At 64.5% G+C, this 26,952-nt stretch overlaps 4 protein-coding genes across 4 annotated transcripts in view; 2 read left to right on the top strand and 2 right to left on the bottom strand.

Moving 5' to 3' along the window:
• Positions 1-31: 31 nt before the first annotated feature.
• Positions 32-3,697, top strand: CHLRE_05g236350v5 (uncharacterized protein). Its single transcript, XM_043062262.1, has 2 exons — positions 32-2,481; positions 2,805-3,697. The coding sequence occupies exons 1-2, from the start codon at positions 826-828 to the stop codon at positions 3,234-3,236; spliced, it is 2,088 nt and encodes a 695-aa protein (XP_042924826.1). The 5' UTR covers positions 32-825; the 3' UTR covers positions 3,237-3,697.
• Positions 3,698-3,751: 54 nt separating this feature from the next.
• Positions 3,752-10,197, top strand: CHLRE_05g236300v5 (uncharacterized protein). Its single transcript, XM_043062261.1, has 8 exons — positions 3,752-4,019; positions 4,109-4,222; positions 4,318-4,581; positions 4,816-6,302; positions 6,454-7,893; positions 8,000-8,777; positions 8,983-9,064; positions 9,159-10,197. Exons 1-8 carry the CDS (start codon positions 3,780-3,782, stop codon positions 9,164-9,166), a joined length of 4,413 nt encoding a protein of 1,470 aa, XP_042924825.1. The 5' UTR covers positions 3,752-3,779; the 3' UTR covers positions 9,167-10,197.
• Positions 10,198-10,199: 2 nt separating this feature from the next.
• On the bottom strand, positions 10,200-23,791 carry CHLRE_05g236250v5 (uncharacterized protein). The gene is made up of 25 exons (XM_043062260.1): positions 23,533-23,791; positions 22,803-23,372; positions 22,335-22,400; positions 21,908-22,108; positions 21,429-21,581; positions 21,150-21,215; positions 20,719-20,972; positions 19,908-20,441; positions 19,288-19,582; positions 18,846-19,022; positions 18,196-18,689; positions 16,264-17,962; positions 15,946-16,071; positions 15,556-15,717; positions 15,283-15,408; positions 14,922-15,059; positions 14,626-14,772; positions 14,053-14,178; positions 13,721-13,855; positions 13,392-13,553; positions 13,124-13,258; positions 12,839-12,997; positions 12,504-12,629; positions 12,128-12,265; positions 10,200-11,857 (listed from the first exon to the last, which is right to left on the bottom strand). Exons 1-25 carry the CDS (start codon positions 23,563-23,565, stop codon positions 11,621-11,623), a joined length of 6,459 nt encoding a protein of 2,152 aa, XP_042924824.1. The 5' UTR covers positions 23,566-23,791; the 3' UTR covers positions 10,200-11,620.
• A 48-nt stretch (positions 23,792-23,839) lies between these two features.
• The window catches only part of CHLRE_05g236216v5 (uncharacterized protein), a 16,872-nt gene continuing 13,759 nt past the window's right edge, over positions 23,840-26,952 (bottom strand). The window contains exons 22-23 of the mRNA XM_043062259.1: positions 26,092-26,913; positions 23,840-26,000 (exon numbers count right to left, since the gene is read on the bottom strand). Of these exons, the coding sequence (XP_042924823.1) occupies positions 24,479-26,000; positions 26,092-26,913 (2,344 nt within the window). The 3' untranslated portion in view covers positions 23,840-24,478. The remainder of the gene's footprint in view (positions 26,001-26,091; positions 26,914-26,952) is intronic.

Raw genomic sequence — 26,952 nt, 5'->3', positions numbered from 1 at the left:
ACCCGCCCTGAGTCGACACTAAATTCCTTTTGAGATGGAGGGCTGCTGAGGGCAGGCTTCGGAAACGAAACAATCACCCACCATTTACAGCATTCCACATACCGCAATGCAAGTCATGATCACCGTCTTGCTCAAGTTTGCAAACGTTCATCACCCGGGGAGGGCAAATGGATATGGGGAGTAAGCGGCTGTGCCCTTACTTGGGCGGCGTGCCTAAACACAGTCGCACGCCGCTTCCCTTGGCCCCAGCCCCGCGGCCGTCTAATTTCTACGGCGCCTAATAACCAGCACGGGTCTGCCCGGCCATTCCTAGTTGCCGGGCAGAGACCACCCCCCGGGACGAAAAACACAAGAGTGACTCAAAACCGCGCTAGGTAGCAAAGCCTCCATAAGCTTATAATCAAGTAGGGTGGGCGGGTGGGAAAAGACAAACTAGCCCTCGGCTCCCGAGCCGTTCACGGCTAGTACGCCAAAACGCAAAGTAAAGTAAATAATAGCTCGCACGATACCGATGCAACCAAAAACAGTCCGTCTTTCGAGCCACGTTCACGCATTGGGGCCCATCTTCCGACACACGGCGGTTCCCCCGCCCTTCTCTCCTCGGCCTTCGCCTACCAAGCATGCGCGTCCTCGCCAGCCTATTTCTCCGCTTCCCTCCTTCAAAACCTGTCTTAAGTTCCGTTCAAGTTGACTAGAAGCTCCACTTAAAACCGCCCTTTTATAAAGTTATAGCTATCAATCCTAGGTGGAATCGCTGCCGCCGCACCTGCTTTTACCCAGCTGTCTTCTAAATTTGCAGATTATCTTTGCCCTCCACTATCGATTATGGCGCATCGACAGCGCCTCAGTTACTGCACACGGTCAAAAGCAAGGCTAGAGAGGGACAAGTGGCAGCGTGTGTGGATCCCGGAGCTGGTGGAGCGCATTGCGAGCTTCCTTCCGCAAAATGAAGTATTGCTTACGCTGCGTCTGGTCGACAAAACCACAGCGGAGCTCCTGTCTCAGCACCGGCTGGTGAAGGCGTGGGAACCGCTGCCAGCACATGCGCTTTGCCGGCTCCACCCCGCCGAACTGGAACAGCTCCGGAACCGCTCTGCCAGTGAGCGCCGGCAGCTGGTGTGCGCCGTGGCTGCCACCGGCAGTCTGGAGGCAGTGGATGCGGCCCTGGAGGCGACACAGCTGACCCCGGGAGCCTGGCTGGTCTGGGCCGCTGCCAGGGCGGAGGGCCTGCGCCCTGGCGTCGCACTGGCGTTGTGCAAGCGCCTGTGCGCGAGGGGCTGTCCCGTGGAGGGGGACCCGGGCTACGTGTACAAATGGTACCCCACACTCCAACACGCTGCCAAAGCCGGGAACGCTGACGTGTGCGAGTGGCTGCTCGCGCGCGGGCGCTGTCGTTGGTTGGCGGAGGCGGTGTATAACGCGGCGGCCGCCGGGCATGTGGGGCTGGTGCGGGTGCTGCTGGCGCGCTGCCCGGGCGAGTGCAAGCGCATGCTGCGCGTTGGCCGCCTGCTTGCCAGCGCAGCTGGGGGCTACCCTCTACCGGCGCTGGAGGAGCTCTACAACCACTGGCTTGGAACGCGGCGAGCGCAGCTGCGGGGGCGGGGGCAGCGGCAGGCGGCGTCACGTGGGCCGGTGAACTTCGGTCCAGCCTTCGATGAGGAGGGGCCCGACGGCTTTCACTGCTCTGTCAGCAGCAGCGATTTTGAGAGGGTGCTGGCGGCAGCTGCGGGCAGTCCCATGGCCTGCTGGCTGGGCAAGCTAGACGCGCTGCTGCAGTGGCACTGCGGCGACGCGGGGCCTGGGCTGCTGGCGAGGAGCCCCTCCGTCCTCGACCACGTGTTCGGCGCCGCCATGGAGCAGCCAGACGGGCTGAGCCGCGTGCGGCTGATGTGGGAGCAGCGCGGCTGGCGGCCCCAGGACTTGAGGCCCGCGGCCGCGGCCGCAGCGGCCCGCGGCGACATGCCTGGGCTCCGTCACCTCTACGGCGAGCTCGGTGTCACCACCGAGACCCGGCAAATCGAATGGTATGATCCCTGCGCGCCGCTTAAAGCAGCGGCTCAGGCCGGGCATCTGTCGGCCCTGCAGCTTCTGCTGTGCACCTACCGCCAGGGCTGCACGTCCAAGGCCTATGACCAGCTAGTCAAGGCGGCGGCGGAGCGGGGCCACGTGGACATTGTCCGGTGGCTGATCGAGCAGCCGGCGCCGCTGGTGGTAGACATGATCATGGCCGAGGTGCCGGGCGCCGACAGGGAGAGGGTGGAGATGTCCGTTCGGCGGAGCGCAGCGCGCATGGCTCTGGACACGGGCGTGTGCGGCGGGCGGCCTGAGGTGGTGCGGTGCGTGCTGCAGCTGGGGATGGAGGGGGTGGCGCCCGGCAGCCGTGGGCACAGGAGGTCGGGCTCCAACTCCTGGACGCAGGCGGCGCTGTCGGGCAGCGCGGCCACACTGCAGGCGATGGCGGAGGCGGGATATGCCGTGTATGTGAGTGCGGGGGCTGGGAGTGGCTGGGGCAGGGCTGGGTCTGGGGCTTGGGCTGGGGCAGGGGCTGGGGCGGGGCAGGGCGGTTCCATGGGCCCGGTCGTGGGTTTTGGCGGGTCCGCAGTCGCGCTTGGCACTGGCCAACATTGCCAGGGATTGGCGAAATGTACCGTACAGCAGTCGACTGTGCCGGAACTGATAATAACATACAAGGAATGGCCCAAATGCGTGTATGTGTGACACGTTCTTCCCCTACGCCATTCCCCCGATTTGGTGCTCGCCTACCTTACACGCCCACACCCCTTCCTGCACCCCTTCCTGCACAGCACTGTGACCTGTACGAGACCGCTGCGCCGCACCTGGCCGTGCTGCGCATGCTGTGTCGCCTGCGCTGCCGCGGCCCCGGCGCGCACCTGGCCCTTGCCGCGCTGCTTGAGGACCCGGCCGTGCCGCTGAGCGAGCTGAGGTGGCTGCTGGAGGGAGATGATGATGGCGCAGTGGCGGGGCCGTCGCGGGCTGCGGCACCGAGCAGGGACAGGGGCAGGCGGGCAGGCAACGGGGGAGGAGGGGCAGCAGAGGGCCCGGCGGCTGAGGCGCTGCGGTATGAGGGCGAGTGGCAGCAGGCGGTGGAGGCGGCGGGGCGGCGGGGCCGGGGGCGTGAGTCGCGGGAGCTCCGGGTGTGGCTGCAGGCGTGGCGGCAGGCGCAGCAGGGCAGCATGCTTCCGGGGCGCAAGCCGACATACATCACGCTTTGTTGAGGAGTGGTAGATTGTGTAGGGCCGGGGCAGCCGCTGTTGAGAGCCCAATGAAGGATGGTGCCTGTAGTGAAGAATGTCCCTTTAAAGTGCATTGAGCTCACGCCATGTCGAGCTAACGTATCGTATGGCATGCAACGAGGCCGGTTGGTTTGTTGACGTTTTGGCGTGTGGAAGTGTGGGACGGGCGCAGGTGACACGCTGCCGTTTGTCGCATGGCAGCAGCCCCAGCGCGGGTGTATCGGTTCTTCAGTTGGCGGCAGTTGCGGGAGGCGCCAGACTGGTGTGGGCTTGGGAAGCGACTGATGAGCGGCCCGGCTTGACACAGGACTCGTTGAAACTGGAATGGCGTTATAAATACATGCGTCGGGCTTCGCTGCTGCTTCGATTTCAGGGGTGCGAGAGCGTCCGAGGCAGTAGTTGGCACCTAGACCGTGGTGGACTAGGTGAACCTGCGAACGCTGGGTCTGGCAGCCACTGCGACTGACTTTTGATTTTACAATATTGAGCATATTGTGCTACTTACTACTTTTTATCTGTGCGGACATGGACGACGATAGCAATAGCGCTTCCAACCGGGGCTTCCGCAACGTCTCGCTGGGTCTGCCAGGGTGGGAGTCGGAGCGGCGCGAGGCTCTGTTGAGTGACGATGACTTCAGCATCGTGGACGCCATGAGCGCCAGCAGCAGCAGCGCCCTGGACAACGTCACACGGGTGCTGGACCGGGCGACGGCTCGCGGCCGGTTGGCGGAGGCGGTGGAGCCCAACCCGCTGTTCGTCAACCTGGTGAGTAGCTGGGCTGTGATGAGCGCGAGGTGGTTAGGGGGCGTTGCAAGGAAGGCCCTTTGCGTGCGTTACGCGTGGGTAACGAGCAGAGCTGCAAGTGGTGGCACGCCTCGCGCTCCAAGGAGTTCAAGTTCTGCGGGGGGAGTTGCAAGCTGTGGCGGCCTCGCGCGGAAGCATTTTCGGGCTCGGGCGTGCGTTACCGGGCGAGTCGCAGTTGGTGTTACGCGTCGCGTTCGGTGCCTTTGTTACGCATCGTGCCTTATCTGCTTTGCAACCCCACACCCTTGCATTCGCACAGGCTGTCGATTTCTGCCTCGCCAAGTTGATGGAGACTGACGGGGAGGCGGCGGTGGCCGCGGACCCAAGCGGCGGCACTGGCAGCGGCACTTCGCCGCTCGCCGCGGCTGCGGGTCTGCGCCAGCTGGTATTGCATGGGCGCTTGGGTCTACTAGTGGGCCGCTCTTCCCTAGCGGAGGTGCTGGTGCAGGTGGTGGAGAGGCTGCAGGATCCCGAGCTGTTGGCGGCGGCCCTCGACGTGCTGCAGTGCCTGCTGAGCACCGAGGTGAGCTTCGATGGCGACGCCGTCACCGCTGCCATCGCCGTTGCCGCAAATCGCGCTCCAGAGCAACCGGTGCTCGAGGCAGGGGGCGCAGTTTGTTGGTTGCCATTGCCCCCAAAACCATGTCATAGATACCTCTTGCAGAGCTCAGCGGGAGGGTACCTTTTTACAATGCGGCCGCTGCATGGTGCGTATTCGTTCATATTGAGCCCATAGCTTATCATTGGTGCCCTGCAGGCTTTGGGCAGTCGCCGCTGCGCGCCCGCGGCGGTGGCTGCCGTCATGGACCGCTGCCTTGGGCTCTGCCGCAGCGCCGCCTGTGCTCTAGACGCCGCGTTTACGGCGACTGCCAGCAGCGGCAGCAGCAGCTCCGCAGAGCCCCAGCAGCAGCCGCAGCGGCAACGAGAACAGCCCCCACTGAAGGCAGAAGCACCGCTGGCGCTGGCCGCTGTGGGCTTCCTCAAGGGCCCTCTGGCGGCGCTGTCTCAGCTGCCGCCGGAGCAGCGGGCGCAGCTGGCGGCAGACGTCACCGCACTGCTGCGGGCGCAGGTACACATGGGCGCGGCGGCTGGAGATGGGCGCGGCTGCAGCAGCCGTAGCAGCAGTAGCAGCCGCGGCAGCAGTGACTCGGCTGCATCCGCAGCAGCAGGTGTGGCCGACTGCCTTGAGCTGATGCGCGCGCTGCTTCAGCAGGATGCCGCAGCAGTGGCTGCTGCTGTGGCCAGCAGCACCGGCGGTGCCGCCACATCAGCGGCCGCGTGCTCAGCCGCACTTGGGGCCGGCTGCCTGCCAGTCATGTGCGCCGTGCTGCGGGCCAGCAGCAGTCTAGCAAAGCCGCAGGAGCAGGCGGCTGCTGGCGATGTGGGTGGTGCTGTTGTCGGCGGCATGCAGCTGACGCCTGTGCAGGACCTGGTGCTATGGTGCCTGATCAATATCGCCAACATCAGCGGTAGTGTCACGACCAGCTGCAGCGCACAGCCCGCGCAGCAGGGGTCGCCGCAGGCTCAGATGCTGTCCGCAGGCGGCACGGCCCTGCTGCTGCCGCTGCTGCGTGCGCCGGCGGCTGCGAAACGCGTGCTGCAGCTGTTGATATGCTTGGCAGCGGCAGACGGACCGGAGGCGCAGCGGCAGATGACAGCAGCGCTGGCAGAGGCGTGCGCGCGGTGCCCGGAGATGCAGCGGCAGTTGGTGGGGGCGGCAGGCAGCTGCGTCACAGAGCTGCAGCAACAGCGCCCGAGGCCTGTGGCCTCCTCCCAGCAGCTGCAGCTGCTCCTGGAGTCAGTGGCGGCGGTGGTGCAGGGCCAGCGCAGTGTGGCGACGGGGCTGCTGCTGCCGGACTGGGGCGGCCTGCCGCTGGTGCGGGCGGCGCTGCGGTGCCTGGGCGTGGGCGGTGGGGGCGGAGCCTCCAGAGCCACAGTGCCAGACAGCAGCAGTCGCAGCAGCAGCTGTAGCGGCCCATCCACAACACCCCTGGTCACGGCGGCTCTGCGGCTGCTGCGCCAGCTGCTGCTGCGCTGCGGCCCGCCGCCGCACTCCAGCCTGCCCACGACCTACGGGGAGCTAGTGCGGGCGCTGGTGCGGCTGAATGGGTTGGACGACGTCGACAACAGCCTCCGCCTGGGCTGCCTGCATGCGTGCCTGGTGCATGGCAGCGGCAGCAGCCCGTCTGGCCGCCTGCCGCTTCGGCGCGAGGCTGCCCTCAGCCTGCACGCAGCCCTTGGCGAGTGAGTGGTGGGGCTTGCGTTCAGGGATTCTGCAATGCATACATGGCAACGGATCCTGGTTGTCGGGTTTGTACTAGTTACGTTAGCTGTGCCTTTCAATCGGCGAACCCCACGGCTTATTACGTACGTATGTCCCTGTGTGTTGCCGCAGTGGTGACCTGCTGGAGCAACTGGCTGCCCTGCTGGCTGTAGCTATGGAGCGGCACAAGCAGGATGAGGAGGCGGGAGCTGGCAGCAGCAGCAGCAGCAGCGAACGCATCAGCACCAGCAGGGCTGCCAGCTGCCACGCAAGGCAGGTGGAGCTGCTGCAGCTGACCGCCTGCGTGCTGGACGCGGCGTGGCTGGTTGCGGCGGCGGAGGGCGGCAGCAGCTCGGCAGGTGGCGCAGCGGCGGATGCGAATGTGGGAGCAGCTGCCGCAGGCGGCCAGGCACCGCGGCCTGCTGCTGTGCGCACACCAGCCGCTTTCGTGATGCGGCTGGCCGTTGCTGCGGTGCCGTTCGCTGCGCGCAAGGTTCGCGACCTGCTTGCGGACACGGACTCGGCAGAGCCCCCCGCCGCCTCAGAACCCCCGCAGCTAGAGATCTTGCTGCGCGCCCTGCACGCCGCAGTGGCCGCACTGCTGGCCACTCCGGGTGGAGCGGCGGTGATGCGCGAGACGGATGGGTGTGTTGCGGGCGACCTGGTTGGAGACCTTGTGCCGCTGCTGCTGGGGGTGCGGGCGCGCGCGGCTACTGCTGCACCTGTCCCTGCTGGCAGTAGCAGCAGCAGCAGTAGCACTATAGCATCCCTGGCGCTGCAGATCCTGGTGATGCTGTCCACGACGAGCGACAGTGGTGACGTGGCCTTCCTTGCAGAAGCCATTATGTGCAGTCAGGTGCAGCAGGTTGAGGAGCACGGCCCCCCGCTGCCGGCCGTATGGAGCCGCCTGATGGCGGCTGCGGTGCCGGTGGTGCGCGGGGCGCTGCCGCCAGATGTGTGCGCCGTGCTGCTGGCGCCGGTGGCGGCGGAGGCGGCTGGTAGCGAGGCGGGCGGGGAGGCGGGCGATTTGGCGTGCGGCGAGGCGGGCGGCGGCGAAGCGCATTCCGCAGCAGCCAGTGCTGCTGACGTCCTGGCTTGCTGGCGTGAAGCGGCACGGGTACCAGACGAGGACTTCATCTTCGCTGTGCAGCAGCTTGGCCTGGCCCTGCTCAGTGGCGGCAGCACTGCCTCGCAGCAGCATCAGCAGCAACAGGAGCACCAGCAGCAACAGCAGGATTCGGCGCAGCTCTGCACTGACCACGCAGCCTGCGTCACCTTGTTTGCGCTAGGGTTTGTTCAGCAGGCGACGAGCAGCGTATCAGCTAGAATGACCACAGGCACTGAGGGCTGGCTGCTGGCAGCGGCAGCGCGCCTGCTGCGGCCGCTGGCGTCGCAGCTGCCGCGGGCGCAGCTGGCGATGCTGGTGCGCGCCCTGACCTTGCGGGTGGCTGGCGGCAGCGGTATGTACGGCTCCCTCGCGGCGGAATGTCGGCTGCCGGTGCTGCTGTGCCTGGCGGCGTGTGTGGAAAACCCGCTACTGCGCGCGGAGGACTGGCCGCAGCTGGCGTGCAGGTGGGCGGGGTGCAGCTAGGGGGCGGGCCGTACCGTAGGTTGGAAGGGAAAACGCAGTCACCAGCTTACACCCCGTAGTTTGACGCATGCACGCTTGCCGCTGCAGGGGCTACGGCGCGCTATGCGACCACCTGGTGGAGGCGATACAGCAGGACAGCGGCCCGGCGGCGGGCGACACACCCCAGCAGCAGATTCAGCAGCGGATGGAGCAACAGCGGGCGGACCGCTTGCTGCTGCTCAGGCTGGCCTGCCGCTGGTGTCTGCGCGCGGCGTCCCGGCCTATATTAAAGCAGCAGCTGCAGCAGCTGGCCTGCTCATCGTTGCAGGCGGCACTGCAGTCCGCGGCGGCAAGCCAGCCGCCGGCTGCTCCGGCTTGCCCCTCGGCGGCTTTTGTGGCGGCCCTGTACTGCCTGGCCGAGTGCCAGCTGGCGGTGTGTGAGGGGCCGCTGACAGCCCTGTACAGCGCTCCCCCCTCGCCCTTGAAGGAGGTGAAGGGGCAGCCCCTACCGTCGCCGCTGCCGGCGCCGATGCCGGAGCATCGGGGGCAGGGGCAGCGGAGTGGTGGCGCCAGCAGCGCGACGGTAGCGGCGGGCTTGGATACGCAGGAAGCGGAACGGGTGTTGCTGCTGGCCACGCTGGTGCAGCGGGCCAACGCCGTGCTTGCTCAGCACCTCCCAATGGAGAGCCTGGGCAGCAGCTCCGATGACAGCAGCGCTGGTGGTGGCAGCGGCAGCGGGGGCGGGACATGCGATGCTGCGGTGCAGTCGCAGACGCAGCTGCCATCTCCCAGTGGCCAGCTGCTGCTGCTGCTGCGGGCGGTGGTGTGTGGTGGGCGCTGGGCGGCGCAGCTGTCGTCCCTGCAGCAGCAGGCGCACGAGGCCAAGGTGTTTGCATGGGCGTCGAGTTACGCACGAGGCCGCAGGCGAGCGTGGCACAGTTTGTTCCACTGATTAGGGCTGCTTAGGCCTTGGTGAGAACTCCAGAGGTCATACGCAGTCTTGTCTGTATGTACTCTTCAGTCTCTCTGTACGTTATGTACTCTTTATTCAGCCAACGTTGTCTAATTCGCTACCTTTTTCCGGCGCGCAGTGCGACACGCTACGGAACCGGCTGCAAGGCCGGGTGGACCAGCTGCAAGGCCAGCTGAAGGACCGCGACCGGCGGCACGGAGGTAGGTAGGGGACAAGGCACATGTGTGTTCGCCATTTCGCCAACGTCAGCCCGGTGCAACCATGATAACCAACACGATTGGACCCCGTGTGCAGGTGGCTAATTTGCAGGATGTCTGGCTGCAGCAGGAGCTCAACCGCCAGGTGGTGCTGGGCCATCCAGCCCACACGGGTACAATCTAGGCGGTGGTTAGTGTGGTGTGGAGGCAATGGCCTTTGTTGAGTTGTTTACGTGGTGTGTGACAAACGGCCGCTTGCGACCTAGCCGTGCCGTTTCGTAGCCACGCTTCCAGTGGCCAAGTTCGCCCACGCACTGCGGTTTAGCGGTGGACACCGTGGCCGCGGATGCAATTGACAGCAACCATGCCGGCAGGCTCAGTGTGGTATTGCGGACAGCAAGGAATGTGGTTCTATGGTAGGGGAGGCTGCGCGGGACCTCTATTGGCACGGGTGTGAGGGCGTGCGGCCTTGCAGCGGCAGTAGCTGTCGCGCCATCATGCCGGCAGCAGGGCCGAACCTTGCCATGACTCATAGGCGAGCCAAGTCTGTTTTCGAGGCAATAGCTGCACAGGCAACAGCTGCTGCGGGCACGGTACAGAAGCTTTGTAACGAAATGGGCCGGATGGCATCGACCAAGAGTACCCATTCATTCGAGCACGACTGCACGAGTCATGCTGAGCGTCCTGACTGTCACCAGAAGATCGCTCACTTGACACATGCGCCAGGGGGGGGGTAGAATCTTCCGAAACAGACCCCATGCCTCAAATGGATAGAGCTCAACGAGAAAATCACGAATCCGCTTTCAAAATCGAAAATGGGTTTCTGGGTGCAAAGTTATGACCCCTCAAAGTGGCCAGTCGGTCGGTCGGTCGGGGGTCCCAAGAGGTTTTGCACAGGTTCGTCCAAGTTTTGTTCCTAGCGCTTCTGTCCTGCAGCACGCGGCGCAATGGGTGCAGCTCAACGATGCGTGCGTAGGTATACCCCAGACTTAGCACACACATGCTTAGTATGGGGTAGTTTGGGGAGCGGCACGTCGGCATGTCGGGAGATGCCTGGGGAACTGGTTAGGGACAGGCCGGTGCCGGCCGGGTTTTGCATGGATAAACGTGTCAGCACATTTCGTATCATCAAGTAACATTAAAGTAAGACGTTGCATAGCAGGCCAGTCTATCAGGATACTTGTCGGCAGCCGGGCCACATGTCCACATGTCCACATGTCGGTTGGTCAAAGTGTGTTCCCAAGGCGGATCATCAAACATAGCGATAGAGCTCACCCAGAGCAGTCGATTGGCATCAACCTGACAAAAAACGAAGGGGTTCTGAGGGGTTTTTGGGGGGTCGTACGGCAGGGGGGGTCGGTCGTTCGGTCGGTCGGGCCCCCGACCGACCAGGAGGTTTTGTGGCATGGGGTCAAAAAAGTTTGTTCCTACCCCCTACCCCCCCTGCATGCGCCGCATGCAAGCACTGCTGCTGGGAGGCGCAGCCTTAAGTCCGTCTGCCCGTTGCGTAGGACACTGCATGCTACATGCAGCAAACATGGCACTCGTCATCCCACGTGCGGGCCCGCAGATCACCGAATCACCGTCCAACCAGACTTCAACTTGCATCCAATTTTGCTAGAACACCAAACCACGTCAAGGGCAGAATGCCATCGGACAGCCACCTCCCAAGCCATCCCTTTAAATGCGACGGCGGCCCACCCCTGGAAGATACAAGCCCTGCGTGGACAGCCACCTCCTAAGCCATCCCTGAGTAGGCCACGCACCAAAACCTCCAGTTCTCATTCTCTACACCACTACCGTACGTCATGTCCACGCTGGCTGCCCTCCGCCATCAGATTGGGCCGGCTGCCGCCACCTGCTACTGCCGACCCTGCCGACCCATCAGCTGCTGTTGCTGCCGGCGCCAGTGCCGCGGCATTGACAACACATTCACCAATCCCGTCGCCGCAGGCGACCTGGCTCTGCTGGATCTGCTACAGCCGCTGCGACCGCGGACGCAGGCGGCGCGGCTACTGGCCATGCACCAAAAACAAGATCTTCAGTCCTCATTCTCTACACTACGACATCATGTCCGAGAAGGATATTCCCACAAACGGCGTTAGATCTGCGGCTGGTTGCCCTCCGCCATCAGCCGCCGCCGCCTGCTGCTGCTACTGCCAATAACCTGTCGGCCCCTCAGCTGCTGCTACTGCCGGTGCCACCGCAGACGCCCGCATCGACACCACATTCACCAAGCCCCCCGCCGTAGGCGACTTGGCTGCAGCTGCAGCTGCTGCCACTGCCACTGCTGACGCAGACGGCGCGGCTACTGCCGCTGACGACGCGCCGCCCTCGCCAAACGCCTCCGCCGGCAGCGGAGTTCGGCTGCCCCGCAACGTGTGCTCCCACAGCCCGTGCTGAGGAGAAGAGGCCAACGCACGAGGCGCCTGGGGTTGGCGGCGGGAGCGGCCGCAGAGCGTGCGATGGCGCGCCGCCGCCACTGACGCCAGCAAAGGAGCTGATCGCCGCAGCACACGGTTGCGGTGCCGCCGCGTGTCTGGCCCCGCCCCTAGCTAGCTACAACTCCACCAGCTCCCACACGCGCAGCGAGTGGTCCCAGCTGCCACTCGCCAGGCGTCGCCCGTCGCCGCTCCACTGTACCGCCGCCACCGCACCCATGTGCCCCTCCAGAGCTCCCACGCACTCGGTGCTGCTGCGCGGCCGCCACAGCCGGACGTCTCCGTCCCAGCTGGCGGTGGCGAGCTGGGACGAGTCGGGGGACCAGCTCATGTGCGCGATGTAATCTTTGTGTGCCTGAATGACCGGGGGCCACACGCGGCGTTTATTAGTTGATGAGTGGAATTGTTGGGTTTGCGTCAGGTGATGAAGGGCGGCGGGCGGGCGGGCTTGTAGGGATTTCCAAAAGAGCAAGCAAGGTAATGGCAGGCGTGGCCGCGGATGCGAGTGTCAGATCTATCCTGCTGGCCTCACACATACGCACGCACGTACGCATACGCACAAGCCGGCCGCTAGGGCGCGTGTCCACCGGCGGCTGTGTGCGCACGTGTTCAGGAGCCCACTGACCTTAAGCGAGCACAGCACCCGTGACGAGAGCATCTCGCAAACCACCACCGGCACCTTGCCATCCTTGTCGCGCCCGCTGCTGCTGGCGAGCATGCTCCCGTCCGGTGCCCAGGCCAGCGACATCAGCCGATCCGAACTCTGTGTCAGTCCTCACCGGCGTACAACCAAGGATGGCAAGAGGTGAACCTTCTTTTTCACAAGGCACGGCGCACGCTCCTGTTGCTATGCTCTAATACGGTAGAGATGTGACAGAAGAGGGGCCTCTCGCATTGCGGTCCTGACGCTTTGTGCCTTGATGCTTCAATGCCCCGTCGATTGTACTGCGTCACGAGCTGGGATGCGGGCGGCTACGGTATGCCGCCGCACACACACGTACCTCAATGGCCATCAGGCAACCGCCACTGGACGGGTTCCACACCCGAACAGTGCAGTCCCAGGCCCCACTGGCGAGCAGCTTGCCATCGGGCGCCCACGCCAGGGTCCGCACCAGCGCCGTGTGTCCCTACGTACGTACGGCATGCGTGGAGCATGTTGTACGGTATGCGTGGAGCATGTTGCACGGTTTGTCAAACATCGCCGAAGATGGCATACCGTACCGTATGCGGGGCCACCGGATGACCATTTTCAGCAGCTAAGCGGTTGGTGCACGCCTTTGCCACGGCAGCAGCATTGCGCTAGTGTGCCCAACTGCCCATACCGGGCCAACCCTACCCTGAGAACGTTCACAGCTTTTTGTGCCGCCGCCGGTCCGCCGCGGCCGCCGGTCCGCTGCAGGTCCGACCAGACCCGAAGCGTTTTGTCGCTACTGCCGCTCGCCAGCTTGCTGCCGTCACCAGACCAGGCCAAACACGTCACGATGCCCGTGTGCCCCTGGGTGAGCAAGGAAGAGGTCAATTGTGCTTTCGGTTTGGTTCGGTTCGGAGTTGCTTCCGGAGTTGCTTTCGGCTTTGAGGACTAAAGATTTTGCGATAGTCCCTTTGCGTGTGCGTGCCTCACCGTGAGCGTGTGTTTGCAGGCGGCGGTGGAGTCGCCGACGTCCCACACCCGCACGGTGTGGTCCCTGCTGCCTGTGGCTAGCCACTGCGGGGCACCAGGGCTCCAGCCCACCGCCATCACCACACCCGTGTGGCCCTGCAACAGCAGTCACGTGTGGTCTACATCGTCAGCTTGCTTGTGCCGCTATGCCTATCGCCGGATGCGATGGAGCAACAGCCTCACGCGTATGGCGCCAGGAACATTGGCGCCAAAACGTACAGCAGCTCACCTCAAGCAGAACTGCACATTCTCTGGTGACAACCGCACCGCCGCCGGCATCTCGAGCAGCAGGCTCCGCGTCCCACACCTGGACACAGCCCCTCCAGCTACAGCTGGCGACCCGGCGGCCGTCCGGACTCCAAGACACATGTCGGACATTCTCCGAGTGCTCCTGTCATCGAAGGGCGGGATGAGGTAGGACCAACAGTCAACAACGGGCGCGGCGGGATGCGGCCCTGTGTGCGTGCGGTGGCTTTACTTGAGCGAAATTCCTCTGTTTCGTCATCATCACCAATTACATTCGAACGGAAGGGAATCCGCTTTACGCGCGCACCGTACCTGCTGGTTGAGGCGATCCCCGCTCGCCACAGCGCGCGCTGCGTCCCACAGTCTCAGCAGCCGGTCGCCGCCAGCGGACCCCAGCCAGCGGCCGTTGGGGCTCCATGCCACACTGAAGATGGCACCCGTGTGCCCCTGTTCATGCGCAAGTAAGGACGCAGCAGTCAACGGGATTTTACAATCTCTTCCAATGTTACGGCTGTGTGAGGGCTCAGCAGCTGAGTACAGCTGCTGCACGCACCTGTTTGGCATAGCGCGCCACCCAGCACATCCTCATAATGCATCACGCACTGTTCGACTCGCGCTTGGGAGCACAATACCAGCAGCCTTACCTTCAACACCGCAACCGAGCCACCACTCCTGGAGTCCCACAACCGAATGCTTCCGTCCCAGCCAGCGGACATCACCATCTGGCTGTCGGGACTCCAGGCAACGCTCTTGACCGGCGCGGTATGCCCCTGCACGCATGCAAACGTCCGTGCGTGCGTGTGTGCGTTGATGTGTGTTTGTGTGTGTGTGTTTGTGTGTGTGTGTGTGTGTGTGTGACTACGGTTTCCGCGGTTATTCTGCCAGATCACGTGAATCGTGTATCTGGTATAACCAACGTGCGTGTGTGTGTGTGTGTGTGTGTGTGTTGATGTGTGTTTGTGTGTGTGTGTGTGTGTGTGTGTGTGTGTGTGTGTGTGTGTGTGTGAGAGTGAGTGCGTGTGTGTTTGTGTGTTTGTGTGTGTGTGTGTGTGTCTGTGTGTAGGGCGCAACGTTTTTCCCAGCTCCCTCTCCTCCACACGCACAAACACCAAGAGTGACACCACAAGCACGCTCATCGGCTCCAAGCCAGGCGTGGGGAGGAGAGGGGGCTGGGAAGAAAGCTGTGCCTTGCATGTTTGCAGATTTGCTCTTCGTACCTTGAAGGTTGCAGAGCAGGCCATGCCACCGGCACGAGCCGGCCACAAGCGCACCGCGGCGTCCTCGTACGCAGCGGCCAGATGCTTGCCATCGGGACTCCAGGCAACACCGAACACGCGCGCGGGCTGCTTGCCCTCAGTGTTCGCCTGCTACGACCATGAGGGAGGCGGGCGAGGTGAGGTGTGACGGTTACGGCCAGCACGCAGGGCCTATTGCCGCCTCTGGCCCGCAAAAACCACGCACGCACAACGCACAACGTGCAATGTACGAAAAAGCAGGGCCGCCGCCGGCGTACCTTCATGTTTGTAAGGCACCGGCTGGGCGTCTCCCCCGCTTCCACATTCCACAGCCGCAGCCCGCCGTCCCAGCCGCCGCTGACCAGCATGGCCCCGTCCGGACTCCAAGCCACGCCACACACCCGCCCGCTGTGCCCCTGCAGTTCGTTGCAGTTCGTTGCGGTTCGTTGCGGTTCGTTGCAGTTCGTTGCAGTACGTTGGCAAACACCACGCACGCATACATGTCAACACGTGGTCCTTAGTTGCCTGGGCAGGTTGGTCTTCAGCTAGCACACTTGGCAGCAGGGCCCTGGGGGCATGCAGGGCGGTTGGCAGTCTAGCAGGTCGATGCATCAGTGCAAACATCAAGACCGCACGCACCGTCAACGTCAGCAGGCAGGCGCCCCCTACTGCGTCCCACACTTTCACGGTCGTGTCGAGGCCGCCACTGGCCAGCTTGCTGCCGTCGGGACTCCAGGCCACGGCCAGGACCGATCCGTCGTGGCCCTACAGGGACGGAGTTCAGGGAAAATGAATGTATTGTTGACAGCGAGGGCACACCGCGCACTCAGATAGAAGGAACAATCGCAACGGCTGTAAACAGAGGTCGCTGACATATACAGGATCAAGTCCAGACGTGTTACACGCACGCACCTGCAGCTGCTTCACGCTCTCTCCAGTCGCCACGTCCCAGATGCGTAGCGAGCCGTCGGCGCTGGCGCTGGCCAGTGGCACTCGGGCCAGACGGCCGAGCTTCCCCAGTTTGGCGGCCTTGACCGGGCACCACTGCACGGACGTTACGTCGCCCGAGTGGCCCTGTGTGCAAACGTTTGTGCGCACGTGTTTATTCGTGGCACGTGTACATTCGCAATCACCGCCGGGTCAGCGGGGAGGCCGCCCCAGGAACCTTACTTGCAAGTCCTCGCTCGTCATGCATCCCGTGACCTTCAAATAAGCCGCCAGCATCCCTGCGTGCTCCCTTACTTGGCAGCACCACCCCAGGCGCGGCTGGCCAACCCCATTATTCTTCGTCCGCGCACCCACCTTGAATGTTGCATTACACGCGCTGCTGGCCGCGTCCCACACACGCACGCTGCCGTCCCAGCTGCCGCTCGCCAGCCACTTGCTGCTGGCGTCCCAGGAGCAGCTCGCCACGTGGCTGGCATGGCCCTGGACGTACCATATGTACCGTACGTGCACGCGCACGCGTGACACGCACGGGAGCACAAGGAAAGAAGTACAAGCTGAGAATATGGGTTTGTGAAGGCATCAAAACACTCTTTCATGCAGACAAACAAGGGAAGCATAGTTGTGTTGTGCACACCCTTGTACGGTAGGTAGTCATGGATTCAATCAACGCACCGCCATGACCAGCATGAATGCCGGCCAGTCCGTGTTGCCGCCGAGCAGGCGCTGCAGGCGCCAGAACTGCCGAGGCGTGCTGCCTCCACCTCCACCTGTATCGGCGCCCCTGCCTCCCCAAGCGCCCCTCGCGGGGCCCCGGCCGCCTCTGGCCGCCTTCTTGCGTTCCGTCTCCTCGTGCTCTGCGGCCGCCGCTGCAGCTGCTGCAGCCGCAGCTGCCGCCTTCGCTCGCTGCATCTGCTGCTCCTGTGCCAGGGCGAACACCTGTGTGCCCACCGGACAGCGCAGCGCCGCGGCCATCACATCCGCCGCACGGTGCGCGCCGAACAGACTGTCCTGGCACACAAGCATCCAGCGGAGCACGTCCTCCGCCCAGCCCGACCGGAAGCCCGCCGGCAGTGCCAGCAGGTTGCTTATGAGTGTGTGGCCGTGACCCGCCTCGAAGACGGCCCCGAGATAGCCATAATCCCGAAGCAACGCGTCCACAGTGGCACGCGCTCGAGCCGCCGCCGGGCCACCGCCGCCGCCGCCCTGGGCACCGCCCGCCACCTCCACGACGTGCCGCATCACAAACTTGCATGCATACGCACGCACAGCCCCCTGCTCCGCCGCGCGCTGCCGCCGCTGCTGCTCCGCTAGCTCTGCCGCCTTCTCTGCTTTCCGGCGCTGCGCGCCTGGCTGGTGCGGCAGGCGCGCCCTAGCTGAGGCGGCAGGCAGAAACATAATGGCATCCGTGTCTCGACCTCCAATGCTGCCCATTCGGAAGCCCGGCCGCGCCATCGCGTTCGTGCCCAGTAGTCGTTTCCAACCGCCGCCACCGCCACCAATGGCGGCGGCATGCGGCTGCGGCGGCGGTGGTCGTCTTGGCAGCACTGGGGGTCCCCTCCGGGCCCCAGCCACGCTGCCACTGCTGCTGCTGCCCCATGATGCCCCATCACCATCGCTCTCCTCCTCCTGCTCCTCCTCCTCCTCATCCTCCTCCTCCTCGTCATCGTCGTCGTCGTCGCTGCCACTTGCCGCCGCTGCCGGGTCTTCGGCACTGAAGGCGCCGTCAGTGGGCGGCAGCAGCGGCGGCGACAGGCTGGCGGCAGCCACGAATGACGCCAAGGGAAGCATGGCCGTTGCGAGCGCGGCGTGGCCCGGCTGTGGGTTGACGTAGTAGGCGTTACGATCCCGCTCCTCCTCCGCCCACTCCTCCTGCTGCCCCGCATCCGCATTCTCCTGTTGCAGCTGCCCGCCGCCACCGCCGCCGCCAGTGGAGACGTAGCGTGTGGCCAGCCAGTCATGGAAGGACTTGTGAAACACCGTGACACGCGCGTCACGCAGCGTGTAGAGTGAGCCCAGCATGCGCAGCATGCCGTTCACGTCATCCAGGGCGTCCTGGTACGGCACATCACTACCCGACAGCGCCTCCCCATCACCCCAGCCGCCGCCGCCGCCGCCGCCACCTGCTAGCGGCGGACACAGCGCGCCGCCGCTCCAGCTCGCGCGCCACGCGTACGTCAGCGTGCTGACCTGTAGCGGCTCCTGCGCCGCCATCAGTACGGACAGCATTCGCCGTACACGCCGGAACGCAGCGCTGTCACCGCCGCCCACGTGCTTACTAACGAACTCCTCGTACGTGCCGTACAGGCCCTGGGGGAAGGCCGACAGCTCGGCCAGCGTCCAGCGTGGCCTGGCGTGAAGCCCGTCCAGCAGCCTGCGGCGGCGGCAGTGGCGGCGGCGGCGGCGGCGGCGGCGGGATGAGTGAGTACGGTACACGAAAGCAACGCGCATGTTGTTTGGCACGCTCTCTTTGGCACGATAAGTGCATCTGTCTCATGGATAGGCACAGTCCAAAGGAGATGGTGCGTACGCATACTCAGACCACCCTGGCTTGTCTGGCGTTCAACAGGATCACCATGCTCATGCACGCTCACGCTGATCACCCACCGGGCCACATAGACAAACGCGCCCTCGCTCTTCTGTAATAGCAGGTCGACCGCTGCCACCACCTCCTCCTCGCTCGCGTGCCAGTCCTCCTCCTCATCAGCCTCGCCGGCCGCCCCCGTCGGTGCTGCTGCCGCCTTGCCGCCTGGCCGTTGCTGCTGCTTCCGGTCGCTGCCGTGAACCACCAGCAGGCGGTTACGGATCCCCTTCCTTACCAGCAGCCTCGCTCGCACCGCTGCTACCTCCGGCGTCTGTTTCTGCTGCTGCACCGCCGCCGCCTTCCTAGCAGCCGTTGACCGGGCTCGCTGCGCCCGCTGCTGCGCCGCCGCCGCCGCCGATGACATCAGTTTGTCGGCGATGTGGGTTTGGATCATGCGGCGGAGGTCGTCCTGGTGGCGGGGGTCGGTTGGCCAGATGGTGAACGGCTTGCTGAAGGCGCGGCCTAGGGCGCGCTGGATGTGCACCTCCGGTCGGGACGTGATGAAGAACCGTACTTCCTGTGATGAATGCATGCATGGAGGGCATGCATGTGAAACAAATGCGCGCGGCACGGCGCCGCCGCCGGCGCGCTCCTGCTGCTTCCCATATGTAACTGGATTTGCCGCATGCAGCTGGCTGGCTACCAGCACCCATGTTAGATAGATTGCACATACCTTGGGCAGGTACTTGAACTGCTCACAGACCACTCGTAGCAGCGGGCTCTGCCGCCCCACCAGCCCGCCGCCACCGCCGCCGCCGCTTGCCCCCGCGCCCGCAGCTCCGTCCAGCGCGACCTCGTCTAGGCCGTCTATAATGATCACCAGCGGCTGAGCGCGTCGGCGGAGGACATCCTGACCACATGAACGAATGAGGCATCCATAGCACGGTAAGTAAGGGCTTGCAATCAAAGGCGAAGCACGTACGCACAGGTACCAGCCGGTGGTACCAGTCTGTACGGTCTGGTACCGCCGTATGCATGTGATCAAAATTTGCTGCGTGCCGCCACCAGCAACTCGTCACAGGACCAGCCGTAAAGTATGCTCGCACCCATCCAACACCCACGCACATGTATCCACGTACGCACGCACTTATCCCCAATCAAAGGCACGCACGCACCTTGATGTTGCTGAGCGGCTCCAGCAGCAGCTTCTGAAACGCCTCCTCCACGTTTTGCAGCGAGTCCACCACGAGGGCACGTGCGGTCAGCATATCCGGCGTCACCACCCGCTGCTGCGGCCGCCCACCCAGCAGGCCGCCGCCGCCACGGCGGCCACCACCGCCACCGCCCCCCAGGCCGCCGAGGCCGCTGTTGCTGCTGCAGGACGGCGTGAGCATGTGCGGGCGCAGCTCCGGGATCCGCTCGGCCAACTGGAAGGCCAGCGTGCGCATCATCCGTATGGGGTCGGAGCGCCTGTGAATAAACATACGATGAATGCAGCGTCCATCAGGTAGAGAACGAGGATTCAGCTAGCTAGGCTGGGAAGCACGCCCTCCATAGATGCCACTACCACCAGCAATCTGTTATCAACCGTGTTCCCACGCGGCAGTCTGTGTGATATTAGAAGTGTACAAATGAAAGTGGGTAGTCCCGGCATTATTGGGGGGTGCGTGCGTGTTCTGAGGAGGTAGGCGTAGGCATGAGAGACCAAGAGTCTGGTCGCCGCCATTGGACCCCTGTCCCCCAAGCAATGGGCATTACTGTACGTGGTATGCCTGAACCATCACGAACCACTCACTCGACATCGGTGTGCTTGCAGAAGTAGTGCGCCACCACTGCAGACGCCTCCACGGCAGCAGCCGCGTCCGCTCCACCCGCGGCAGCTGCCGCCGCCCCGCCCGCCGTGCCCGCTACTGCTGCTCCACCTTCCTGTCTGAAAACCTTCTTGCAGACTAGCGCCGCCGCGATGGTCGACTTGCCCAGTCCCGGTCCTCCGTACAACACCATCGCCCTCTGCGCCAGGTCGCCACTGCTGCCGCCCGCCGCATCCCCACCAGCCGCCGCCGCCGCCTGCCGGTGATTGCTGCCAAGCGCCAGCCAGTCCGCAAACGCCTGGAAGATCCACTGCCGGCTGCCGGGCAGGAAGCGCGAGAGCAGGTTGGAGACATCCGTGTCGAACCTGAGGGGGCGCAGCACAGCCTCCAGCTGCTGCAGCTGGTCCTGCTCCGCCGCTAGCAGCTGCGCCGGCTCCCAGTGGCGGCACAGCATGGCAATGCAGTCGGGCACCTCTTCCGGCTGAGGCACCTGATCAAGGTGCGCCCACTCACAGCACCTGCGCGCGGAATGGATGGGGCGGGTGATGGGGGCGGTCGGCCCCAGCTACGGAGGTAGCGGCGGCAGCAGGTACGATACCGCATGTGCGGCGGGTGCATGTGCGTGCAAGTGCATGTCCAGGATGTGTCGGGCATGACCCTCACGGCATGACATTGCAAATAGCAGCCGTTTGTTTACGATAACGTGGATTCACCCCGCCAAGACAATGCGAACTACTAACCGTAGCAAACTGTTACAGGTAGAGCGCACAGCGGAAGCTCCAGCCATGTACTCACACAAGGTAGAGGCGTGTATATTCGTCCATGTGGATCTGTCCATTGTTGTTGACGTCCACACTGGCCTTAATCAGCGCCCGCAGCACCTGCACCTGTTCCTCGGAAGGCTCAGCACTCGCCGCCGTAGGGGTTGTTGCCGGCTCAGCTGGGTTGCTGTTCATGTGTGGGGGCCCTTCTGCTGCTGCTGCTGCTGGGGGGCTGGGCACGTGCACGGGCATGAGGACCTCGAGCTCAGCCTTGGTGTCCTGAACCAACTGCAGTAAGCACGTACGGAGGGGGAGGTAGGCTCATGGCAAACAACCAAGGAAGAAGGGCGAAAACTACCGTTCGTACCGCAGTAACGGGTGCAGTGATAATAAGTAAGGCGATGGGATGGCCGGATAACTAACTGCTTATAGCACACATGCAGGCAGCCAGTAGCAAGCGCTTGCCTGTCTCGCACGTGCCCTGATAGCTTCCACCAGGCTGGAGACGTGGTCCCGGATGACCAGTTTCACCTGCGGACAATAAGGATGGAGGCATAGTCAGCCAGGCTAGAAGCCAAGGTAGATCGGCACGTGTGCGTGTACGTGCACACTCGGTCCTGGACAAACACAAGCCACCCAAGCACTGCACCCATCCAGCACCCGCTCTACCAACCGAACCCGATCCAAGACCCGATGACCCTGCTAGTGTCCCTGCTGCTGATGGCTACTACGGTAATGACCTACCGCGAAGAAGAAGTTTTCAAATGCCACGCTCTCGGCGTTGAAATGGTAGTGCCAGAAGTGTTGCAGCCCGGGCGGCAGCATCTCTGGTAGCCGCACGCGGCCCACCTCTACCAGGACCTCCTCCAGTCGGGCCTCCATAAGACACAGCATGTACTGGAAGGGTTAGAAGGGGGGCGGCGTGTTTTGCACAAAGGAGTCAGCAGCAGCATGCACATGTGGGCATGAGAGGGGTTCTCCCTGATCACACTGGTGACTGGATCAATGTGTTGCATACCGTACGGTTTCGTAGATGGACACGCACGCAGTGGCACGAACAGCAGGTCACTCCTTTCCGCGCAATCATCATGCATGCGCCCACGCACGCGCACGCACGCCTCCACCTAGCCACCTTATGCGTCCCGCTTTTCTCCCCCTTAACACTGTCCCATCGCACACCTTGTGCGCCCCGCTGCCTGCCTTAACACTGTCCCATCGCACACCTTATGCGCCCCGCTGAGCTTGGCCTTGAGTTGCGCGCTGCCCAGCAGTCCTCGCTTCCTGACCTCCATCAGGGCTGCGCACACGTCGCTGCTGCCGCCCAGCTCGCAGATGGCTGCCCGCAGCTCCTCGCTCTCCTCCTCGTAACGGGACACCGGCGGCGGCTTGGTGACTGCGGTGAGCGCCAGCGTGTGTACCAGCCGCTGTGCGCGTGTGTACACATGTACATGGGTGAGGGGGCCGTTTGTTTGGGTGGGCATGCATGTAATAGGAACAGTGCTATTTAAGGCCAGTACAGTGCTACTACATGTGCATACATGCATACAGTGCTACTACAGTGCTGTTTAAGGCCAACTACCCATAACGTGGCAACATACGGTATTGCCAGGGCAAGCAAGACTGCGTGGAATTAGTACATACCACCCCAACCTGTGTGGCCTGAGTGACGGCATCGTGATGCAACTCGAATTCATCCTTATCGCCTCCCACCGAAACCTGCATGCACAGACATACATGCATACCGTGGGCACGGAAACCGCACAAGGCCGTGCCCCATTGCCGCTACGATGGCTGCAGGACCCCACCGGCTGCTGCCAGGACCCCACCGGCTGGCTGCTGCCCATGTGTGTCCTTACTTACCTGCACAACAGGCGCACCTGGCTGGAGCAGTAGTACTGCATCTTCCATCATTGATCCTCCCCCGAGTTCACGGCTGCCTCCCTCCCTCCCTCCGTGTGGAACGCGCTCACCCTACACTAGGGCTTGTCAGCCCTAGTCATCAGTGGCTTCGCCACTACCAAGTGTAATTATTCTCCCTCCCTCTAACCCTCCCTCCCTCCCTCTAACCCTCCCTCCCTCCCTAACCCTCCCTCCCTCCCTCCCTCCCAACAAACTCACCAGCCGCCCAAAGAATGTCTTGTCACCAAACTCGGCCAGGAAGCTGCAAGCGTCGCGCAGCGCCACCTCTAATGCTTGCAGCTGCTCGTCCAGCGCCCGCCGCCCCGCATCCGCCAAGCGCTCCGACGACAGCGCGGCTTGTACCTCCGCCAGGCACTGCTGGCTCCAATCTGCGGCTTCCAGCAGCTTCTTGCAGTTGTTGGTGTTGCTGACGGCGCCATCCGCGCGCTGCTGCATCAGGCTTAGGACATTGCTCACGGCGCTGCTGATGCCGAGGGGGTCGGGGATGCAGCCGACGCCGGCGGCAAGCACCCCGAGCACGGCAACGCCGTGTTTCGCCATGCCAACCTCAATGGGACTCTGCTTGATCACCGCAATTCCGCTGGCATTGTTGGTGGCAATGGTGGCGGGCGCCTTAGCCTTCGCACGGGTTCTGGGGTCACCTGTGCGCTTGCCTTCGTTGCTGTCAGCGGAGGTGGGTGTGTCCGGCACGGGGCCTGCAACATCGCCTTGCTGAGTTCGCTTTTGCGGGGCTAGAACGCCAGCAGCCTGAGAAGCCCGTAGACATGGCTGTCGGGTGGGCGGTTTGGGGTCAAACATGGCCAGTTGCTTGGGTGCGTGTATGCTCACTGCGCTTAAATGACCGAGCAGGCTGGGGACAACTTTCATCAACGCTCGCGCACTACGTTACACATGGCCCCCCACATGAATGTCCGAGCCTAACGCCTACCTGGGCCTTCGAAGACGATGCGCCACAGCCCATGGAACCAACTTGAGTTGTTCCAGCTTCAAGCAGAGCGCAGGCGGAGCAAGGCTCTGAAGTGTCCCTTTCAGGACACAAAGCGCAGATTCAAGCGCATGCTAAATCCTAAGCAGTCAAGTTATAGTCACTTGCTTTAATATTGACGTCAATAATCCGGTTTAGTGCACAACCCACAAGTCCGGGTTTTGGGTTCTTCACGACTCAAGTCCACGTTCACAAACAATAGAGAGAAACCGAAACTATCGTTATGCAATATAACATTTTACCTACGCCATATATCAGGGTGGGAGCCGTTGGCCCCACTGTTCCGGCATGAGTTCACGCCCAATCGTTCTTTCATGGCTTCCTTGGCTTAGATCCATTTAAGATATTGTGTCGCTAGGAAAGTAATGGTCAATAATGGTTCCGTTAAGAAGTAAAAAGGCGGGCTTACGCCCAGCGGCCATCGCTTGAAAGAAAGTCCTCAGAGGATAGCAGTAGTATAGTGTAAGGCAAGCAATTCCGCTGGTCGCCACTCCGTAGGCAGCGATGGGGCAGGGGGCCATAGGGAGAAGTATCAGTGGCGGGCGAACAGCCCGAGCGCCCAATCAATTTCTTCGTCCTCCTGCGCATGTCCACCCTTCCCCTGCCCCACCCCTGTCCTCCCCTTCCCCGCTCCCCCTTCTCGGCTTCGGAGTGCTGAAATATTGATTGAGATGGGCTTGCATTCTTGCATGGTAATCTTGCCGGGGACTGCAGAAGTGCAGGTAGGCGCTCACTAGAGACGTGGCTTGGACCACTTTTCCCTTGCGAGGCAAAACCACTTTTCTTGTCCCAGTAAGCGTTTCTTTTCGACCAGCAGCGGCTTGCCCGTCTGGCCCCACCAGACATGCAAACACTGCGGCGGACGTGAAATAAACAGGCCACGCACCAACTACGTCATGTCCGAAAAGTCAATTCCCGCAAACGGCGTGTAGGTCTGCGGCTGGTTGCCCTCCGCCATCAGACTGGGCCGGCCGCCGCTGCCTGCTACTGCTACTGCCAGTACTGCCGGCCCCTCAACTGCTGCTACTGCCGGCGCCGGTGCCGCCGCAGACGCCCGCATCGATACCACATTCACCAAGCCCCCCGCCGTAGGCGACTTGGCTGCAGCTGTAGCTACAGCCGCTGCCACTGCTGACGCAGGCGGCGCTGCTACTGCCGCTGACGATGCGCCGCCCTCGCCAAACGCCTCCGCGGGCAGGAAGTTGTAAAACGGGTTCGGCAGCTCCGCCACCTGTGCTGCTACAGCCCCACCTGGCGGCGCCGCCGTCGCCGGCCGCTTTGCTACTGCCGCCATTGCCGGCGCCGGCGCCTCCGTCGCCTCTTCCACCAGTCCCATAGCCGCGAGTAGCGACGTGTCGGCCCAGGGGCTCTGCAGCGTGCCGCTGACCGCCGCCGCCACCAGCGCCGCCTCCGTCCCCACACCCGCCGCCGCCACCGCCGCGCCCGCCGCCGGGTAAACCTTGCCCGGCGTGGCGCCGCCGGCGCTGGTGGCGGCGCTCCGCGGCAGGTCCTGCGCCGTGGTTGTGGTGGCGGTGGTGGCGTTGGTGGTGGCAGTGACGGCGGTGCCGTCGCTGCAGTCACTCATCCAGCGCCGCTCGTCGTCGCCGGGGCGGCGCGGCGCGCCGGCGGCGCCGGCGGCGCCAGCCGGCCCCGCCTGAAGCGGAGAAGAGGCGGGAGAGGTGCCTGGCGGCGGCGGCGGCAGCGGCGGCAGGGGCGGCAGGGGCGCGCCGCCGCCGCTGACGCCAGCGGAGGGGCCGATGCTGCTGCCGCCGCTGCTGCGCGTGTCGCGATGGCCCGTGGTCCGGCGGCTGCCCGGCATGGAGGACAAGCCGGCAGCGCTGCTGGCAGCCGCCGCCATGGCGGCGGCGGCGGCGGCGGCGGCCGCCCCGCCACCCGCCGCCGCCGGCAGCTGCGCGCTTCCCGACGTCGTGGGCGACTGCATGGCGCTGGTACCGCCGCCGCCGCCGCCAACGGAGGGGTGCGAGGAGGGGTAGCTGTAGCCGCCGGAGCTGTAGCTGTAGCCGCCACCCGCCGCCACGCCCAAGCTCATGCCCATGCCGTTCGCGCTGGCGTGCGGGCCGCCCGCCGCCGCCGCGCCACCGGAGGCGGTGGTGGCGGCGGAGGGCTGCCACGACAGCAACGCCGACTTGACCTCCTGCGGCATGGACTCCACAGCAGACACAAGCGACGCCATGGCCTTGAGGCTGTAGCGGCCGCTGGGGCGGCCGCGCGACATCATGCTACTGCGCTCGCTACTGCCGCCCGCGCCGCCGCTGACGCTGCTACTGCCGCCGGTGCTGACCTGTGCCGCCGCCATGGGCTGCCCGAACGCGCTGAAGCCAGGGGCGCCGCCGACGGCGGCTAGCGCCACAGCCACGCCGCCGCCGCTGCCGCTGCTGCGAGCGCGGCGGCTGCGGTCGGGGCCGCAGACGCTGACGCGCATGCCGGCGCCCGGCGAGCCGCCAGGCCCCCGCCGCCGCCGCCGCCGTCGGCATGCCGGGCAACGGCACAGACGCCGAGCCGTCCGGCGAAGCCGCCGCCGCCACCGCTGCAGCCGCCGCCGCCGCAGCAGCAGCGCCGTCGGATCCAAGGGGCGGTAGCACCACCGCACTCGCCGCCAACGGCCGCGGAGAGCTAACCAGCTGCTGTAGCAGCTGCGGCAGCTCGCCCACCACATCCGCCGCCTCCTCCGCCTCGGCGCGCCGCCGGCTGCTGCCCCGCCCCTCTGCATCCTCGCCGCTGCCCTCCCCCTCCCCCTCGCCCTCGCCCTCCTCATCCGCCCCGCCGCCCGCCTCCTCCCCGCCGTCCTCCTCCTCCTCTCCATCGCTCTGCTGCACCAGCAGAATCACCTGCCCTGTGTCTTCCATCTGCAACGCCGTGATCCGCCGCGACGGCCCAACCACCTGCTGCAACACCGCCGCCGCCGCCTCCTCCGCCGGCGTCGGCCCCGGCCGCTCCGCCGCCGCCACACCCAGCACCTGCCCATCCTCGCCAAACATGACGCCGCCGCCGCCGCTGCCGCCGTCAGCGGCGGCGGCGGCGGCGCCGCCGTTCGGGCCGTCGACGTCGCCGCCGGCAGGCAGCGCCTCGGCGGCGCCGCCAGCGCTGACGCTGGCGCGGCTGGGGCCGACGCCGCCGCGAGGGCTGCCGCTGCCGAAGCCGCCGCCGCCGCCGCTGCCTGCGGCGCCCAGGCCGCTGGCGATGCTGCTCAGGCGGCTGCGCATGCCGGCGGACAGGCTGGCGGCGCCGCTGATGCGGCGGGTGCCGCTGGCGTCCGCAATCAGCAGATCCACGGTCAACACGTCACCACCGCCGAGCGGCAGGCTGGGGTAGACGCCGCTGACGCCGCGGCTGATGCCGCCG

This window comes from Chlamydomonas reinhardtii, chromosome 5 (genome assembly GCF_000002595.2).
Source record: "Chlamydomonas reinhardtii strain CC-503 cw92 mt+ chromosome 5, whole genome shotgun sequence".
In the NCBI taxonomy this organism is placed as follows: Eukaryota; Viridiplantae; Chlorophyta; class Chlorophyceae; order Chlamydomonadales; family Chlamydomonadaceae; genus Chlamydomonas; species Chlamydomonas reinhardtii.
Note: the sequence above shows the minus strand (reverse complement) of the source record. Positions and strands in the feature narration are given on the sequence as shown.